Below are 19,633 nucleotides of genomic sequence, written 5' to 3' on the forward strand. Positions count from 1 at the left end.
GTCCAATACCTTGAGTATCGTGGTGGCATGCCGGACTCCACATGGGTGTCAATAGAGGCCTGCGACTCGAAGGTAGCGGGTATCAGGGGCTGCGAAAGCGCCTCACTGAGTACCAGTGACTGGCTTAGGAGAAGCTTTGTCGTCGGTTTTGGATCTTGACTGCCTTTCTCTGTCCTTTTCTTTGTGCTCCAGTAGTTGGATTGATAGTATAACAGGGGCAATCGTCACAAGCTACCTCACAAGATGGATGATCTCTTACTAGACAAAGGGTCTTTCATTCACCCTCACTTGTTCACATTTCAGCTGATACTTTGGATGTTAGGGTTTTGATTACTTTCAGGCACCACTTGTCTGAGGACATCCTTCGGGTTTTGCATAAGGCAAGAAACCCCACTACTAGAAAACTCTGTGTGGAAGAGGTCATCTTTTTGGTGTCTCAGACATGACCAGGTTTAGACTTTGATGTCCATATTCTAGTATTTTTGGAAGCCACCAGAATTAAGCTTGACAAGGCCTTGAAGTCATTTCTTATTTGTGTGAATTGCTCAATACTGGCTTGGCATATTCTTCTGTTAAAGCTCATTTGTCAGTCATTTCTGCCTATATGCCTTTGGGTTCTCATTTGTCTTCTAATTTTCAAAGGAAACAATTCCTAAAAGCCATCATTCATATTAGGCCCCAAGAAAACGCATTCTTTATTTTTTGGGACCTTAATTTTGTTTTTGAAAAACTGACTCTGTCCCCTTTTGAGTTTTCTTTTTCTTTTTCCCCTCTAGCATTATACTTGAAAGCCTGTATTGTTGGTGGCTGTTAACTTCTGTCAAGAGAATTTCTGAACTTCATGGCAGTTCCTCTCCTCTTTTTTGTTTTTTCAAAAGGACAGGTTGTTCCTTACCAGTCTTCTTTTTATGCCCAAAGTGGTTAATGATTTGTCATTGTATCAATCCATTCATCTTCCCTCCTGTTTGCCTTCTCCGCAGTCTGCTAGTGCAAAGGTACTACACACCTTGGATATACGTGGACAGATCAAATATTGCTTGGATAAGACAAAAGATATCAGAGCAACATTTTGTTTCATTTCATGCTAGGAAATTGGGTTTTGCAGTGTCTAAGCAAACCATTTCCTCCTGGATTTCTAATGACATGTCTTTTTGTTTTGTTTTAAAACAATGCTTTATTAAATTACCACTTGTGACATAGGCACACTTGCATTTATATAAAAGTAATCAAGCCATATTAACAAACTCACATTTACAATCATTATACATCGCAGGTATTGTTCTATGTAATACAGTCAGTTCAGCATTACATACGTTGTTCCCTTCCAGCCTTCTCTTCAGTCTCATTCCTACTCCAGAGCATTTTTCTGCATGTATTGTTCCCACAATTTCCATTTTTCTGTATAATTTACTCTTACCCTTTTCTAAAGATCTCACTTCCTATTCCTTTCTCTCTCTTACAATATTCACTGCTTCAAGTATACTAGTTTTAGGCTTTGATTTCCATTTTCTAGTAATTACTTTTTAGGCAGCCACCAGAATTAAACTTGGCAAGGCCTTACTGTGTTTTGCACTCTTGAGAATATATGCTCTCAAGCACTTCTTTCTTCCTCATTACACCTCCAACATTTGCCACCTACCCAAGGAAAAAGTATTTGGAGTTTGCTTGGGGTATAAACATACCTATGCAAACACAGTCAGGAAAAAATCCTAAATGTTCCAGATTTTGTTGCATATTAGAGGCCATCCATATGTCCTTCCATTGTTTTGTGAATTGCTCATCTAATCTCCTTCCCAGTGTTTTCTGATTGATTCGTGTAGTTATCATACAATATTTTATATGTGAGACCATCCATATGTCCTTCCATTGTTTTGCGAATTGCTCATCTAATCTCCTTCCCAGTGTTTTCTGATTGATTCCTGTAGTTATCATACAATATTTTATATGTGAGACCATCCATATGTCCTTCCATTGTTTTGTGAATTGCTCATCTAATCTCCTTCCCAGTGTTTTCTGATTGATTCCTGTAGTTATCATACAATATTTTATATGAGACCATCCATATGTCCTTCCATTGTTTTGTGAATTGCTCATCTAATCTCCTTCCCAGTGTTTTCTGATTGATTCCTGTAGTTATCATACAATATTTTATATGCAAGACCATCCATATGTCCTACCATTGTTTTGTGAATTGCTCATCTAATCTCCTTCCCAGTGTTTTCTGATTGATTCCTGTAGTTATCATACAATATTTTATATGCGAGACCATCCATATGTCCTTCCATTGTTTTGTGAATTGCTCATCTAATCTTCTTCCCAGTCTTTTCTGATTGATTCCTGTAGTTATCATACAATATTTTATATGTGAGACCGTCCATATGTCCTTCCATTGTTTTGTGAATTGCTCATCTAATCTCCTTCCCAGTGTTTTCTGATTGATTCCTATAGTTAACATACAATATTTTATATGAGACCATCCATATGTCCTTCCATTGTTTTGTGAATTGCTTATCTGATCTCCTTCCCAGTGTTTTCTGATTGATTCCTGTAGTTATCATACAATATTTTATATGTGAGACCATCCATATGTCCTTCCATTGTTTTGTGAATTGCTCATCTAATCTCCTTCCCAGTCTTTTCTGATTGATTCCTGTAGTTATCATACAATATTTTATATGCCCCACTAATTATCCCTTTCTTTTTACTCAAAGAAATTATTAAAATGTTTTCCATAAAGTATTCCTTTTTTAACAGCAGCTTCTGTTCTAGATTCAGCAGTGCATGTCTTTCATTTAGGATTCATCTCTCCCTTTCTCTTTGCCAGTAATCTGATGTCAGTCCCTGATAGCAAAAGCAATCTGTAGCTTGCAGTCCAAATGTCTTCTTGGCCTCTTCCCACTCTGTTAGCTTTTTCTCTCTCGTTATTTGCTCCCAATACCTAGGTTCATTTGCCAGGTTTCTCCAGTAAATTATAGACCCCTTGCCTGTTGTGTGTACCCCTAATTGCAATCATCCCTGTCAGCAGTGTTTTCCTTTCTCCATTCCTGTTTTGGCTTAGTTCTTAGTATACTTTCTGATACTTTCTAAATGTAATATGCTGTGGGACTGCTGTTATTTTCCTTAATAATCTGCATCCAAAATCCCACTCTTTCCTTATTTCTTGAATCGCCCCACTTCATCATCATCATCATCATCATCATCCCTTTCCATTTTGAATGGTAGCTTATAGCTTTCTGCTTGTGTTATGTATAAGAACCTTAACTGTACAGCTCTCTCTTCATGGCAGACAGCTTTCCTCTCATTCTGCCAGGTCAGTTGCCTCTTCTGATCCTTTTTTCCAAGGGTCTGGATACTAGATCCATCCTGGAAGCTACTACTTTGTCTTCTGTTCACACTTTTCACAAACATTATAAAGCGGATGTCAATTCCAGGGCCATGGGAGGACTTGTCAGAGCTGTCCTTCATGGGTTTATGGAGGGTTCTTCTTGATCTTCCTCCTCCCATACTTTTCAGTAGCTTTTGTACTCTCACAAGTATAAAGAGTACTGCAACAGTGATAAGGTAGTACACAGCACAGTTGTATAAAATCTTACCATAACAGTTCATGTACATCATCTCACTGTTGCAGTATTCTGTCCCTTCCTCCTGCCCTCTTATTTTTCTTTTGTCCTTCTGCTGGCTGAGGGGTTTCCTCTTGCATATTTTTCTCCTTTTATTTTCCTTCCTGGAAAGGTTCATGTTGTTACTTCTCTGGGGTCGCTCTAGTTCTCTTGGGGCACTTCAGTTCTGAGCTTTAGGTTTCTGTACATCAAATGTGCACCTGATGTTCATCGTGTTTCACTGCTGCAGTCATTACACTTGGGTTATCCTGCCGTCAGGCGGTCCCGCAGTCGGCCAGAGTTCCAAAGTCTTGGTCCGGCGTCGGTTGTTGTCGCCTCCTCCCTGATGTCAGTGCGTCAGAGGTATATAAGAAGCGGCCAACGACATTTTCTTCAGTCTTTCTTGCCGCGCGGTGCCCAAAGCAAAAGCAGTTCGCAAGTGCCGGTCGGCCGACTCCTGCGATATCAATTTCGATTTTCAGAGCCAAAGTCTTCAATAAAGCTAAGTACCCCATTGGGGAAACTTTTTCTTGCCTCAGACCGATGTCAGTAAAAGTTAATAATTGTATTTCTTGTGGGAAGCAAATACCTCATAAGGATTTTCATTCTTACTGTATTCCATGCCTAGGCCCACATCACGACGTCACTAGTTGCCGGTTTTGTGCTAGATTTAACAAACGCACTATTAAATGGCGGTTTGATTTTGCTCGCCATTACTTTGGCCGAAAGTTTAATTATACCATGCCGTCGGAACAACCGACGACCGGAATTCACAAAAAACGCAAAGATAAGGACAGGCATCCGAGGCCCAAAACTGACGACAAAGCCTCTTCTAGGCCAGTCGCCGGTTCGCCGGATCTCAGTGAGGTGCTTTCGCAGCCCCTAACACCCCCTACCTCAGAGCCGCAGGCCGAGACCAACTCCCACGCGGAGTTGCCTAGGCCTCTAGATACTCAAGGTGTTGGGCCTACGGAGACTAACCCTTCAGATGGGTCCGGAGCCGCTGAGCAGGCATCTGCTTCTGAGGGTGTTTTCAGACCTTCACAACTTACCATTGCATCTACAGCCAAGTCTAAAACTACATTAAAGACAAAGAAGCAAGTACAGTATTCACCTGGACAAGCCTCCATGCCCAAAAAGCAGATGCTCAAAATGGCCGAAGACTTAATTACTCTGATCAGGGGTTCCCATCCCCCTCCTGATAAAAGGCCTAGGCAGGATACAGACTATGATTCCTCTGACCAGGTTTCAATATATTCTGATTCCTCTTCAGACCAGGGATACTCTTTACCCCCCGATGAGGACTCTGATGCTGAAGAATCAATTCCTTCAGCCTCTCCTCCTGGGGATTACTCTTTTGGGGAAACTTTACATACCATGAGGGAGCATTTCCATTGGGAGGACCAGGATTACTCAGAATCCAAGAAAAGGCTCAGAGGCTTTCTTTTATTGCCTCAGCACAGGCCCCTTGCTATTCCACCAGTGTTGGATATTGTGGACGATGTGTTCTCTGAATCCAGTTTAAATCCAGATTCTTTACCCCCTGCTCCAGTCAAGCCAGACAGGTACTACAGAGTCCCTGACTCCCACAAATTTCTTTATAAAAACCCTGCTGCTGACCCAGAAACTATTTCCGAGGGTCCCAAAGGGATAAGGACCTCCACAGCTAAAAATCCAGTTCCCTCGGACAGGGAATCTAGAGCATTAGACAGATGGGGGAAGAAAGTTTACACCTCTGCAACTTTAGCAGTAAGGGCTTTAAACTGCCAGTTTCACATGCTTAAATATCAACCATATTTAATGTCTCTGTTAAAACAGAAAATGAGTACAAGTGCAGAACAACCTGATTTTAAGGAAATGCATTATTTATTGCATGCAGCTGAACAAGTGGGAAAGCATACTTTGCAATGTGGTTTTGATTCATTAGAAGCTTCTTGTAGAGCAGCAGTTACAGGATTTGTGATTCAAAGGCATGCTTGGTTAAAGGGACAAACCTTACCAGATCATGTTAAGGCAAAAATATTGGATGCTCCTTTACAGCAAGACATTTTATTTGGTGTTAAGGCAGAAGAGGTATTAAAGAAAATGGAGGATAAGGCAAAATCTATGCAAACATTGAAGGATTTCTTACAGGTACAGCCACCAAGATTTAGCAGAAATTGGCCTATGAAAAATTGGTCCTTTCCAGTGTCAGACAGGCCACAAAGAGGCAGATACAGACGCCCAAGAGGCAGATCTCAGCCCCAAAACTCTTACAGACCACGACAGTGGGGTACTTCAATCCCAAAAGGAGGTGAGGGCAAGTCGCAACCTTACAGGAAACAGTCCCAATGACTTCCCCCTTTCAATGCCAAACTCTTCCCTTTTGGCAGCTCCCTTAGGGGGGAAACTAGCACTTTTCTCCCAAAACTGGCAATCACCCAAGACAAATGGGTGCTGAATATTGTGTCTCAAGGTTACAGGTTCCACGTTCATACTTTACCAAGGCTAAAAGGTATGCCAGACCTGCCACACAATCAATGGGCAGAGGCACAAAAACAAATTACAGCCCTCATGGACATGAGAGCTATTCAAAAAGTACCACAGCAGGAACAAGGACAAGGATTTTACTGAAGACTCTTCCTGGTCCCCAGAAAGGACAAAGCCTGGAGACCCATACTAGACCTTTCCACTCTAAATACTTACCTGGATGTTCCGAAATTCAAAATGTTGACACTACAGCAGCTCCTTCCCATGTTGGGCAAGACAGCTTGGCTTGTTACTTTGGACGTCAAAGAGGCATACCTGCATGTTCCTATCAGACAAAATTGCAGAAGATACCTCAGATTCATAGCTGGTTCAATGCACTACCAATTCTCTGCACTGTCCTTTGGCTTATATACTGCACCCAGGGTCTTCACAAAGTGCCTGGCACCAGTAATTTCATTTTGCAGACAAAAAGGAATTCAAATATATCCATACCTGGACGACTGCCTGATTCAAGCGGAGAGCAAGGACATTCTTCTAAAGCATCTGGCGTTTGTAAAAAAGTTGTTAAGTTGCCTAGGGTACACAGTAAACGTAAAGAAGTCAAAACTAGTGCCCTCACAAGAGATAATATTCCTGGGTGCCAGCTTAAATACAACGGCCCAGATGGCTTATCTCACGCCAGACAAACAAGGACACCTGACTCAGTATTTTCAAATGATAGCAACAAAGTCCCAACTCCTTGCAAGAAAAATTCCGCAGGCCTTGGGATTCATGGCATCCTGCATTCTACTAATTCCATATGCCAGACTGCATATGAGGAAATTACAATGGTACCTAAAAAGTGTTTGGACTCAACTCTCTCACAGCTTGGAAACAGTAATACCACTAATTCCCTGCCTACAACAGGAGTTTCGATGGTGGGCACAGGCATGTCATCTCAACAAGTGTCAGCCTTTCACTCTTCCCACAGCCAAGCAGACTTTAAAAACAGATGCTTCAGATTATGCCTGGGGAGCACATATGGCAGGAAAATGTATTCAGGGCAAATGGACCACAGACCAAATGCATCTTCACATCAATCAAAAAGAGATGTTGGCTGTACAAAATGCCCTAACAACTTTCAAGGACCTTCTGCATCCAGGACAATTACTATTAAAGACAGACAACACCACAGTAATGTGGTACATAAACAAGCAAGGGGGCACTCATTCTTACCCCCTATGCAGACAGGCCATGACCTTGTGGAACACAGCTATAACTTATCAAGTTCATCTGCAAGCACAATTCCTGCCAGGAAAGAAAAAATACTTTGGCAGACGACTTAAGCAGAAAGATCATGGATCCTCACGAGTGGAAATTAAAAGTTTTCAGCATGATAATTCAAAAATGGGGGTGCCCGGACATAGATCTCTTTGCCTCCCCACTGAATTGCCAACTACAAAAATTCTGCACAAGGACTTATCACACACAAGCATGGAAAGTGGATGCTCTTTCGTTCAGCTGGAAAAGCCTAAATGTTTATGCCTTCCCACCTCTGCCTCTCCTTTCAAAGGTACTCCTAAAAGCCACACAAGACAAACCACAGATGATTCTGATTGCTTCAGACTGGCCACGCCAGCATTGGTACGCAATCTTAAAGAACTTGGCTCAAGGCCCACCTTGGATTTTGCCTCAAATTCCACACCTTCTGACTCAACAAAACAATCAGATCCTGCACAATCAGCTCAAAACCTTATCCCTGCCTGCATGGCAGATTCATTAGCCAAACAGACAACATCTCTATCTAAAGTTGTTATGGATGTCATTTTGGAGGCCAGGAGGCCTAGCACCAGGAAATCTTATTCAGAAAAGTGGAAGAGATTCTGTGCCTGGAACCAGGCTCAAAGCCTTGACCCTCTTGTCCCTAACATTCCTCAGATACTACAATACCTAACTGAGATGCTGGACAAAGGACTATCCTTCTCATCCATTAAGATCCATGCCTCTGCCATTTTGACTCATTACAACACAGATCCTCCTATTTTCTCTCATCCATTGCTAAAGCAGTACCTCAGAGGGGCTAAAAACATAAGACCGCTCCGGAGAGCACCAACTGCTACTTGGGACCTCAATTTGGTCTTGGAAAAACTAACTTTACCTCCTTTTGAGCCAGCCAATTCAGCAGAATTAAAATATATATCATGGAAAACTGCTCTGCTTCTGGCAATAACCTCAGCACGAAGAGTCTCAGAGTTACAGGCACTAATGGCAATGGAACCTTTCATCATTTTCCAACAAGACAGGGTTTCCTTAAGAACAAAACCTTCATTTATGCCTAAGGTGGTATCCAGTGTGGCTCTTAACCAAACTATTCACTTGCCAACATTTTATCCAAATCCCAGGAATAAAGGGGAGAGAAATCTACATTCCTTGGACATACACAGGCAATTACGCTTCTATTTGGACAAAACAAAAGCTTTCAGAAAAACTGAACAATTGTTTGTATCTTATGCTGCAAGATCACAGGGAAAGGCTATTTCAAAGCAGACCATTTCAAAGTGGATAGGACACTGTATCCGGTTCTGCTACGCACAGCATGGGAAACCTGTACCATCTAACATTAGACCATATTCCACCAGGGCAACTGCAACTTCTACTGCTGCCTATCTTAGAGGAGTACCTACCAAAGACATTTTGGAAGCTGTAACTTGGAGTTCAGTACACACCTTTACCAAGCATTATCACTTGCCTCTTTACTCTAGATCCAGAGCTGGCTTTGCCACTGCAGTGCTGCTGGGCCTCATAGCCACACCAAATCATCTATAGAACCAGCCACCCTGACTCAGCTTTGGGATTCTACCCAAGTGTAGTGACTGCAGCAGTGAAACACGATGAACATATTACAGTTTTGTACCTACCATAAATGTAGATGTTCGAGTGTCTTCACTGCTGCAGTCCTGGTTACCCACCCGCCATCCCCTCTTTCTTAGCTGGGTCTTATCTATAACTTTCTACACTTTACTGCCTATGTGGTGTATTTGCTGGTTACTAAAGGTTTTGTTTTTACCTTACTGTATGTTTTGTAAGCAATATGTATTGCCGATCTTTTTGGGGGCACCTGACATCTGGGGCAAGAAAAACTGAAGAAAATGGTGTTGTCTGCTTCTTGTATACCCCTGATGCACTAACATCAGGGAGGAGATGACAGCAACCGACGCTGGACCAAGACTTTGGAACTCTGGCCGACTGCGGGACCCCCTGACGGCAGGATAACCCAAGTGTAATGACTGCAGCAGTGAAGACACTCTAACATCTACATTTATGGTAGGTACAAAACTGTACTATCCTTGCTCATAGGACATACGTCTGACATACAGTGCTGGGAAGGTTAAAGGCTTTGGTATTCTGGCAGGACATTAGGCTTTCCTTAGCAGGATATCCCCAGTATAAAGATTACTGTAACAGGGAGAAATAGGACTTCCACTGTTACGGTTCTTACACAACTGTACTTTCTTCATGATTCCAAAGGAATGCGCTGCTGAAGTAGAGAAGGGAGTCTTCCTCTGTGGGTCTGTTGCTACTTTTATTCGTCTCTCCTCATCTTGTCCTTATGGAGGTGCCAGGGAGAGGACCCAGGCTGCCCTTCCTGGCATGGCATAGATACCTTTTCTCCTACTTTTGCCTGCAACACTTTTCCATTCTTCTTGGCATTAAGGGGTCTCATTCTTCCCTTCTGCTTAGATAAGTGGTGGGAGAACTCACATTATTCTTAAAGGGCATTTGTGCGGGCCCCTGGGTTGTTTGCCTCCTCAGAGAATTGGCCTGTTGTCCTCTGTTGCACATTGGTACAGGCCTCTGCTTTTAACATCTGCAAGAGAAGAAATGAAACTAAGCATAGGTAAGACCGTGGTAATGGTAGCAAATTGGGAAAATCAGAAGAAGCTGAGAACTGAGATAGATGGGAAGACAGTGGAACAGGTAAATAGCTTCAAGTATCTGGGAAGGGTGGTTGAGAAGGGAATTCTGAATGAAGAGGTCAAAGCTAGAATCAGAGGGCTGCATCCAACTGACGTAGAGTCTCAGGTGTAGTCTATGACAGAAGAATGCCAAAGAAATTGAAAAGTAAGGTGTACAAATCAGTGGTGTGACCAGTACTACTGTATGGTACACAAACCTGGACAGTAAAGGCAGAGCAGATGAAGAAGCTAGAGGTGGGAAACATCATCCAGGGATGAATACTTTTAGAGCCCTTCACTTTGAGGTGTGGCCATTTGGAAGTCTGGCCCCATGCTAACTCCTCCCTTCCTTGAAAGGTCTTTCCAGCCTTGTCCCTCTGCCCATGTTTCTTTGGCTGTACAGTCATGTAGGTTGAGTATGCTGCCTTCACTAGAAACACCTTTCATCCCACGTGCTTGTTGACACCAATATTGGGAGTAAGTGGGTTGTAATCTCTACTGATTCAGATTTCTTAACATTACTTGTGCATTGTGTAGTCTCTACTCATTTGGTTTCAAAGTGTTAGATGTGCATTGTGTAGTCACTACTCATTTGGATTTCTCAGAGTTAGATATGCACTGTGTAGTCCTATTCATTTAGATTTCTCAGTGTTAGGTGTGAGTCTACCCTTGTCCCTTGTGGAGAGAGTGGTTTAATAGTGTCATGCTGTTGGGTCTTTGGCCTTGCTTAGTTTGATTCAGGAAGTCCTTCTCCCACTATATAGAGAGATTCTTTTCTGGACATCAGGGGGGGGTTTGCCTTTCTGCTGCCTCTTCTATGAATAGCTTCCCTGCCTGGGAGTCTCTGAAGTATGGGAGTCTGTGACTGACCAACCATGAGCTACCCCATACTCTCCCCCAGAATAGAGATTGCATCTGTGCCAGGTGGAGTTCCCCTAATCACTTCATTTTGGTGGACTTTTGTCAGCTTGTTTTGTAGCCAGAGCCCCTCGTTCTATGACTGGATGGTATTAGCCCCAGTTCTTCCACATATGAGCTTCTCTGGGGACCTAGGTAAAGCCCCCTGACTTCCATAGTGGTGGTCAAGGATAAAATGGATGAGGATGCATCACGTCAGCCACAACTGGGTGGGCTGCAACTAGCTGATTTCTGTTTCTCAAAGAAAAGTGTAGCTAGCTATTTCTGTTGCAGAGCTGATGTTGAGGTACATATATATATATATATATATATATATATATATATATATATATATATACACACACGCGCACACATATTTTTTCCCATGCTTTTTCCACAGTTGTGTGACCATGGGGTTTGTATATGTAAGCATGGAGCTGTAAGGGACAACACCCCCCCCCCCCCCACTAGTGGTCTTCTGTACTGAATCACTTGGAAACATCCCTTTAAGTTGCCGTGGGTAGTACTGAGCTTTGTTATGCAACTTGGCTGTGTCCCTGATTTGCAGGACCCTGCTAGACTGAAGAAAATGTCTCTTGCTTTATGTTCCACTTTCCTGTTGGCCAAAGGCGAGGCTTTCTTTTCTGTGTGGAGATTAATGGGCACAGTCTTTACATTTTGTACTGCCTGTACTTTTAAAGTAATATGGGTAATAACTCACAACTGTTTACTCACTGAAAGGAAGGATTTATTAAGGGATTTTTGTACATTACTGATCACAGTAGATGGTGCCAACATGTATGTTCTCTTCTGAGCACTGTTGAAATCACCACCTTGTATGGATGTGCATCTGAAGATGTTCTGATCACATACAGGAAGACACTCTTTGAAAGGTCTTCTGTTATTTATACTTTCTTCATGTAGCTGAGCCAGCAGAGTGTGGTGCCCCATTTTATCTTCTGTGCCAGCTTTTTTACATCAGTAGAGCTCATGTTGTCAAGATCTAATGTTTGTATCTGTTTCTAGAAGGCACCAGACTGTGTTAAAGTAGTCTTATTCACACAGGACCATGGGCTGATAACCCCATCATCACTTCAGACTGTGTTAATGTAGTCTTAGTCACATGGGACACTGGGCTGATAACACCGTCATCACTTCAGCCTGTGTTAATGCAGCCTTATTCACATGGGACCGCGACCTGATAATACTGTCATGACTTCAGCCTGTGTTAAAGTAGTCTTGTTCACGTGGGACCATGGGCTGATAACACTGTCATCACTTCAGCCTGTGTTAACGTAGTCTTATTCACATGGGATTGCGGGCTGATAACACTGTCATCACATCAGACTCTGTTAACGTAGTCTTATTCACATGGGATTGCGAGCTGATAACACCGTCATCACTTCAGCCTGTGTTAACGTAGTCTTATTCACATGGGACCATGGGCTGGTAATACTGTCATCACTTCAGACTGTTAACGTAGTTTTATTCACATGGGACTGCAGCCTGATAACACTGTTCAGACTGTGCTAATGCAGTCTTATTTACATAGGACCGCGAGCTGATAACACCGTCATCACTTCAGCCTGTGTTACCGTAGTCTTTTTCACATGAGATTGCGGGCTGATAACACTGTCATCACTTCTGCCTGTGTTAAAGTGGTCTTATTCACATGGGACCTTGGGCTGTAATAACACCGTCATCACTTCAGACTGTGTTAACGTAGTCTTATTCACATGGGACCGCAAGCTGAAAACACCGTCATCACTTCAGACTGTTAACGTAGTCTTATTCACATGGGACTGTGGGCTGGTAATACTGTCATCACTTCTTACTGTGTTAATGTAATCTTATTCACATGAGACCGCGAGCTGATAACACTGTCATCACTTCAGCTTGTGTTAAAGTAAGTGGGCTGATAATACTGTCATCACTTCAGCCATTGACCTCAAGCTGAACATTGCAATGAGTGATGCCTTAAGAAATCCAGGTTTGTAACAAAAGCAGCTGCAGTTCCTGTGTGCACTGAGCAGATGTTCATCGTGCATACAGCTGCAGTCATTACAGATGGGTTATCCTGCAGTCAGGCGGGTCCTCGGTCGGCCGAATTTCAAAGTCTAGGTCCGGCGTTGGTTGTCGTTGCTTCTTCCCTGATGTCAGTGCGGCAGGGGTACAAAAGAGGCAGCCGACACCATTTTCTTCCGTCTTTCTTGCCGCGCGGTGCCCGAAGCAGAAGCAGTTTGCAAGTGCCGGTCGGCCAGCTCCTGAGATTTATGAAAGTATTTCAGCCGAAGTCTTCTTGAAAGCTAAGTACCCCATTGGGGAAACTTTTCTTGCCTCAGACCGATGTCAGACAAAGTTAATAATTGCATTTCATGTGGGAAGCAAATACCGTATAAGGACTTCCACTCTTTCTGTATACCTTGCTTAGGCCCAGACCACGACGTCTCGGCCTGCCGTTTTTGTGCTAGATTCAACAAGCGCACTATTAAGCGCCGGGCGGAGTTCGTCCTTCATTATTTTGGCAAAAAATGTAATTATATCATGTCGTCGGATACTCCGACTCCAGTTTTGAGCAAAAGACGCAAAGATAAGGACTGACATCCGAGGTCCGCACCGACTACTGAGACCATGCTTAGACCGACTACCGGTTCTCCGGTTCTCAGCGAGGAGCCTACGCAGCCCCTGAGTACCGATGAAACTACATTACCGGTGACTTCAGTACCTTAGGTCGCAGGCTCCTCGGTCCACATTCCTACTGCAGATACCGACGCCACTCTTGGCGGGGAAACTCAGAATTTAGACAGGCCTGCCATTTCTGAAGGCGTCTTCAGGCCTTCCTCCTTCTCTATTAAATCTTTCACTAAATCTAAAGCAGCCATGAAAACCAAAAAACAGGGTCTTCAGACCTCCTCTCAAGGCCCCATGCCTAAAAAGCAGATGCTTAAAATGGCTGAGGATTTGATTACTCTTATCAGGGTTTCTCAACCCCCCTCTGACAAAAGACCCAGATTAGAGGAAGACTACCCTTCCTCAGATCAAGCTTCTATTACCTCCGAACCCTCTGAGGACCAGGATTACGCCTATTCCCCTTTCGAAGACTCTGATGCTGAGGAGTCTATTCCCGCAGTCTCCTCCCCTGAGGACTACTCTTTTGGGGAAACCCTGCATACATTGAGGGAACACTTTCACTGGGAAGGCCAAGATTACTCAGATTCCAAGAAAAGGCTCAGGGAATTTCTACTGCTCCCCCAGCACAGGCCCCTGGCTATCTCTCCTGTTTTAGATATTTTGGATGATGTGTACACAGAAGCCAGCCTTAATCCAGATTCTTTACCTCCAGCTCCTGTTAAACCAGACCGGTATTACCGGGTTCCTGATTCTCACCAGTTCCTATACAAAAGCCATACTGCTGACCCAGAAACTATTTCACAGGGTCCCAAGGGAATTAAGGCCTCTACTGCTAAAAACCCATTACCTTCAGAGAGAGATTCCAGAGCATTAGAAAGGTGGGGGAAAAAGGTGTATACCTCGGCCACTTTAACCATGAGGGCATTAAACTGTCAATTCCATATGTTAAAGTATCAACAGTTTTTGTTATCTCAGTTGAAAAGCAAAATGACACAACCAGAACAACCAGATTTGAAAGAGTTGCAGGATTTGTTGCATGGTGCAGAGCAAGTGGGTAAACATACCTTGCAGTGTAGTTTTGATGCTTTAGTGGCCTTATGTAGAGCTGCTGTTACGGGGTCTGTTATACGTAGACATGCTTGGCTCAAAGAGCAAACCTTACCAGATCATGTCAAAGCAAAATTATTAGATGCACCACTTCAAAAAGATGTACTGTTTGGTGTTAAAGCTGAGGAGGTACTAAAGAAAATGGAGGAAAAAGCTAAATCAATGCAAACAGTGAAAGATTTCCTGCAGGTACAACCTCCACGTTTCAGCAGAAACTGGCCTTCAAAAAATTGGTCCTTTCCAGCCACAGGCAGACCTCAAAGGGGCAGATACAGACGCCCAAGGGGGTAGAGGGCAACCTCAAGGATCTTACAGAGCAAGACAGTGGCAAGCACCAACCCCAAGAGGTGGAGAAGATAGATCACAGTCATTTAGAAAACAGACACAATGACTTCCTCCTATACCTGCCAAGCAAAGCTTTAATGACAGCACCTTTGGGCGTAAAACTGGCATTATTCTAAAAAAATTGGCATATTTTTACAAAAGACAAATGGATTCTGGACATTATGGACAGAGGCTACATGTTCCACTTTCACACCCTTCCAAAAATGAGAGGCATGCCAAACCTGCCACAAAATCAAAGGGCAAAGGCACAAAAACAAATTTCCGCTCTCATGGACATGAAAGCGATTCAAGAGGTACCTGCAAAAGAACAAGGTCAAGGTTTTTATTCCAGACTATTCCTGGTACCAAGGAAAGACAAAGATTGGAGACCTATCTTAGACCTATCCATCCTAAACACATATCTACAGGTGCCAAAATTCAAGATGCTCACATTACAGCAGCTTCTACCCATGCTGGGCAAGGAGTCTTGGCTGGTAACATTGGACCTCAAGGAGGCATACCTGCATGTCCCTATCAGACAAGATTGCAGAAGATACCTCAGATTTCTTGCAGGTTCAACCCATTACCAATTCTCTGCATTGCCCTTTGGCTTATCTACTGCACCCAGAGTGTTTACGAAATGCCTGGCATCAGTAATCGCCTTCTGCAGACTACAAGGAATACAAATCTACCCATATCTGGATGACTGCCTGATCCAAGCGGACAGCAGGGACATACTACTGCAGCACCTGGCGTTTGTAATAAAACTGTTGAACTTCCTGGGATACACAGTCAACAAAAAGAAATCAAAACTAATACCCTCTCAACAAATAATTTTCCTGGGTGCCAACTTGGATACAACCACCCAGATGGCCTACCTCATGCCAGACAAACAAGGGCAACTGTCTCAATACTTCATCAAAATGGCAACTTTCACCAGGCTAACTGCAAGGAAAGTCCTGCAGGCTCTGGGATTCATGGCATCTTGCATCCTACTAATCCCATGTGCAAAGCTGCATATGAGGAAGCTTCAATGGTACCTAAAAAACTTATGGTCTCAACACAGCCACAGCTTGGAAACAGTTATACCACTCATTCCATGCCTTCAAAAGGAATTTTTGTGGTGGGCTCAAGCATGCCAAAGAAACACAGATCTCCCTTTCTGTGTACCTCAAGCAACTCATATCATCACAACAGATGCCTCAGACTACGCCTGGGGAGCACACATGGCAGATCAGTGCATTCAGGGAAAATGGTCCCAAAAAGAGAAGCACCTACACATCAACCAAAAGGAGATGCTAGCCGTGCAAAATGCTATTATGACCTTCAAAGACCTACTGCATCCAGGCCAGCTATTGATAAGGACAGACAACACCACAGTGATGTGGTACATAAACAGGGGGGAACTCATTCATACCCCCTGTGCAGGCAAGCCATGACCCTATGGAACACAGTACTGGGATTGCAAATTCAACTACAGGCACAATTCCTGCCAGCGAAGGAAAACACACTGGCAGACAACCTAAGCAGAAATATGACAGATCCACACAAATGGAAGTTGCATCCTCAAGTTTTCACAAAGATAACTCAGGCATGGGGACAGCCAGACATAGATCTATTTGCTACCCACAGAAATTACCAGTTGAAAAAATTTTGTTCAAGGACCTATCATCCACAGGCCTGGAAAGTGGACGCACTCTTTCAATTGGACAACATTGACAGTTTATGCCTTCCCGCCTCTTCCTCTACTGACCAAAGTTCTATTAAAAGCCAGAGCAGAGAGGCCGCAAATGATTCTCATTGCTCCAGACTGGCCAAGACAACACTGGTATCCGCTCCTGAAGAGCCTGACACATTCCCCACCATGGATCCTGCCTCTAGTCCCTCTTCTGTTGTCCCAGCACAACTACAAAACCCTTCACAGCCAGCTCAAAACCCTAAATCTAGCTGCATGGAGAATTCCTTAATTTCCCAACAGACTCTCCTCTCCAAGGAGGTGCAGGATGTCATCTTGGAGGCCAGAAGACCTTCTACTAGAAAAGCCTACTCCGCCAAATGGAAACGATTTTGTGCCTGGAATCAAGAAAAGGGCCAGAATCCTTGGGTAATAAATATACCTCAAATTTTACAGTACCTAGCTGAGATGTTAAATAGTGGACTTTCCTTCTCCTCCATCAAGATCCACGCTTCAGCCATTTCTGCACAGTACAACACAGATCCTCCTTTATTCTCACATCCTCTCTTAAGGCAGTTCTTCAGAGGGGCAAAAAATATAAAACCCCCAAGGAAACCACCAGTCCCTGCTTGGGACCTCAACTTCGTATTGGAAAAGCTGACCCTTCCCCTTTGAGCCAGCTTCTTCAACAGAACTACAATACTTGTCATGGAAAACAGCCTTTCTTCTGGCTATCACCTCAGCATGCAGGGTTTTGGAGCTACAGGCCCTCATGGCTGTGCAACCATTCATCATTTTCCATCAGGACAGAGTTTCCTTATGAACCAACCCTACCTTTATGCCAAAGGTAGTATCCAGTGTAGCTTTGAATCAGACTATCCACTTACCTACCTTTTATCCAAATCCACAAAACAAAGGGGAAAGACTACTACATTCCTTGGACATTCACAGACAACTTCGTTATTATTTGGACAGGACAAAGCCATTCAGGAAATCCGAGCAACTCTTTGTGTCCTATGCTACAGGTGCTCAAGGAAAGGCTATTTCCAAACAGACAATTTCAAAATGGATAGCCCACTGCATACGCTTTTGTTACTCATTTCATGGAAAAACTGTGCCTGCATGCATCAGATCCCAGTCCACCAGGGCCAGAGCTATTTCTGCAGCTTTCCTCAGGGGGGTCCCTACCAAGGACATTTTGGAAGCAGCCACTTGGAGTTCAGTGCACACTTTCTCCAAGCACTATCACCTCCCACTATTCTCTAAATCTAGAGCGGGTTTTGCCACAGCAGTCATGCAGGGCATCCTCGCTCCTCCTAGTTCCACTTAGTGCCTACCACCCCTACTTAGCTTTGGGATTCTTCCCATCTGTAATGACTGCAGCTGTATGCACGATGAACATAGTACAGTTTTGTACCTACCATAAATGTAGATGTTCGAGTGCTCATACAGCTGCAGTCCTTACCCCCCCCCCTCTCCGTCCCCTCTTAGGACAGGCCTTATGACAAACACCTTATCATACAACCTATTTGGTGTATTCTTTTATGGTGTATTTGCTTGCAACTACTGTTTTTTGATTTTTCTATATTGCATGTTTGCATAACATTATGTTTTGCTTTCCTTCTGGGGGCACCTGACATCTGGGGCAAGCAAAACTGAAGAAAATGGCGTCGGCTGCATCTTTTGTACCCCTGCCGCACTGATGTCAGGGAAGAAGCGACGACAACCGACGCCGGACCTAGACTTTGGAATTCGGCCGACCGAGGACCCGCCTGACGGCAGGATAACCCATCTGTAATGACTGCAGCTGTATGAGCCCTCGAACATCTACATTTATGGTAGGTACAAAACTGTACTTTTATTCTAAGGATCTTTCTTATATTATTTTTAGGGGGGGTTCACCAACATACTGAAAAAGGACATTTCTACATTTTCTTAATGTACTGGAAGTTCTCTTTCAATGTTAAGTGTAATATTGTCTAAAGACTTTTCAAGAGAACTAACTACTTTTTACATTTGTTTTTGCAGGGTGATGATGGACCAGATGTTAGAGGAGGATCTGCAGATATATTATTAGTTCATGCAACAGAGACTTATCGAAAAGGTAACATAACACTGCTGGTGTGTTTTGATGTTGTTTATTCCTTTTTAGAACAGTTTTTTTTTTGCTTTCACTTCTAAAGGTCACATTAACAGTGGTTAGTAGTCACAGCTCTTTTCAGTTTTTGAAATTAAATGCCTTCTAGCAGAGTCATGTTTCTAAAATCTCTACAAAGTGTGTGTAACCTTTTCTTAAAGTGTCACTTGTAACTCATATTAAAATTCATGCAGTGTTTGTAAGAAGTTTTGACAACTGTTTAGGAAGTTATCTAAGGGTATTTACTCATTGAAGGCATCTATAGCCTTTTATGAAATTTCCAGTTTAATTTCTCCAAGTCCTTTGAGTTTCTAATACCATGATGAGAATGGACCTCACCCATTCCTAAGTCAAAGTGTGGTTAAAGTTCATGAAGTTAGTATTGTGTTAGTATTTGATGTTAGTCAGAAGTGCTGTTCACAGCACCTGCAGTTTGCCCAGAAATGACTCCTCCTGCATTTCATACAGAGTTACATGTATTGGTAACGTATCTAAATATGTTTGTAGATTCTTTTTAAAAGAGAGACTGCTCCTTCTACTGTTGGAACTGCCTGGGTATCCTCCTTCCACATTGCCCTCATTTCTGCTTGCAAATCATAATATTTTATGACCTTGCATCTCTGCAAAGTAAGATGCTATAATCACTGAATATAGCAATTTCAATGATCAATGCTACTTTTATTTTTTTTTTTCATGGACTACTATATTTGGTTTTCTCACATCTGTTTTTTAAAACTGTTGGTAAAATAGGTGATCCCATGTAATACAAGCTTCATTATTTTCTATAATGCTTTGCGGCTCATGTTTCCAAGGCTTCTTAGCTACTTCAGTATTGTAATGTTTGCATAATCCCCAATGC

The 19,633-nt window shown here is 43.1% G+C and overlaps 1 protein-coding gene across 1 annotated transcript in view; it reads left to right on the forward strand.

The window, feature by feature from the left end:
* The window catches only part of RAPGEF1 (Rap guanine nucleotide exchange factor 1), a 2,911,094-nt gene that overhangs the window by 2,114,507 nt on the left and 776,954 nt on the right, over nucleotides 1-19,633 (forward strand). The window contains exon 16 of the mRNA XM_044058589.1: nucleotides 18,666-18,741. Within this exon, the coding sequence (XP_043914524.1) occupies nucleotides 18,666-18,741 (76 nt within the window). The remainder of the gene's footprint in view (nucleotides 1-18,665; nucleotides 18,742-19,633) is intronic.

This window comes from Protopterus annectens, chromosome 16.part0 (assembly GCF_019279795.1).
Source record: "Protopterus annectens isolate FY-2018-M chromosome 16.part0, PAN1.0, whole genome shotgun sequence".
NCBI lineage: Eukaryota > Metazoa > Chordata > Ceratodontiformes > Protopteridae > Protopterus > Protopterus annectens.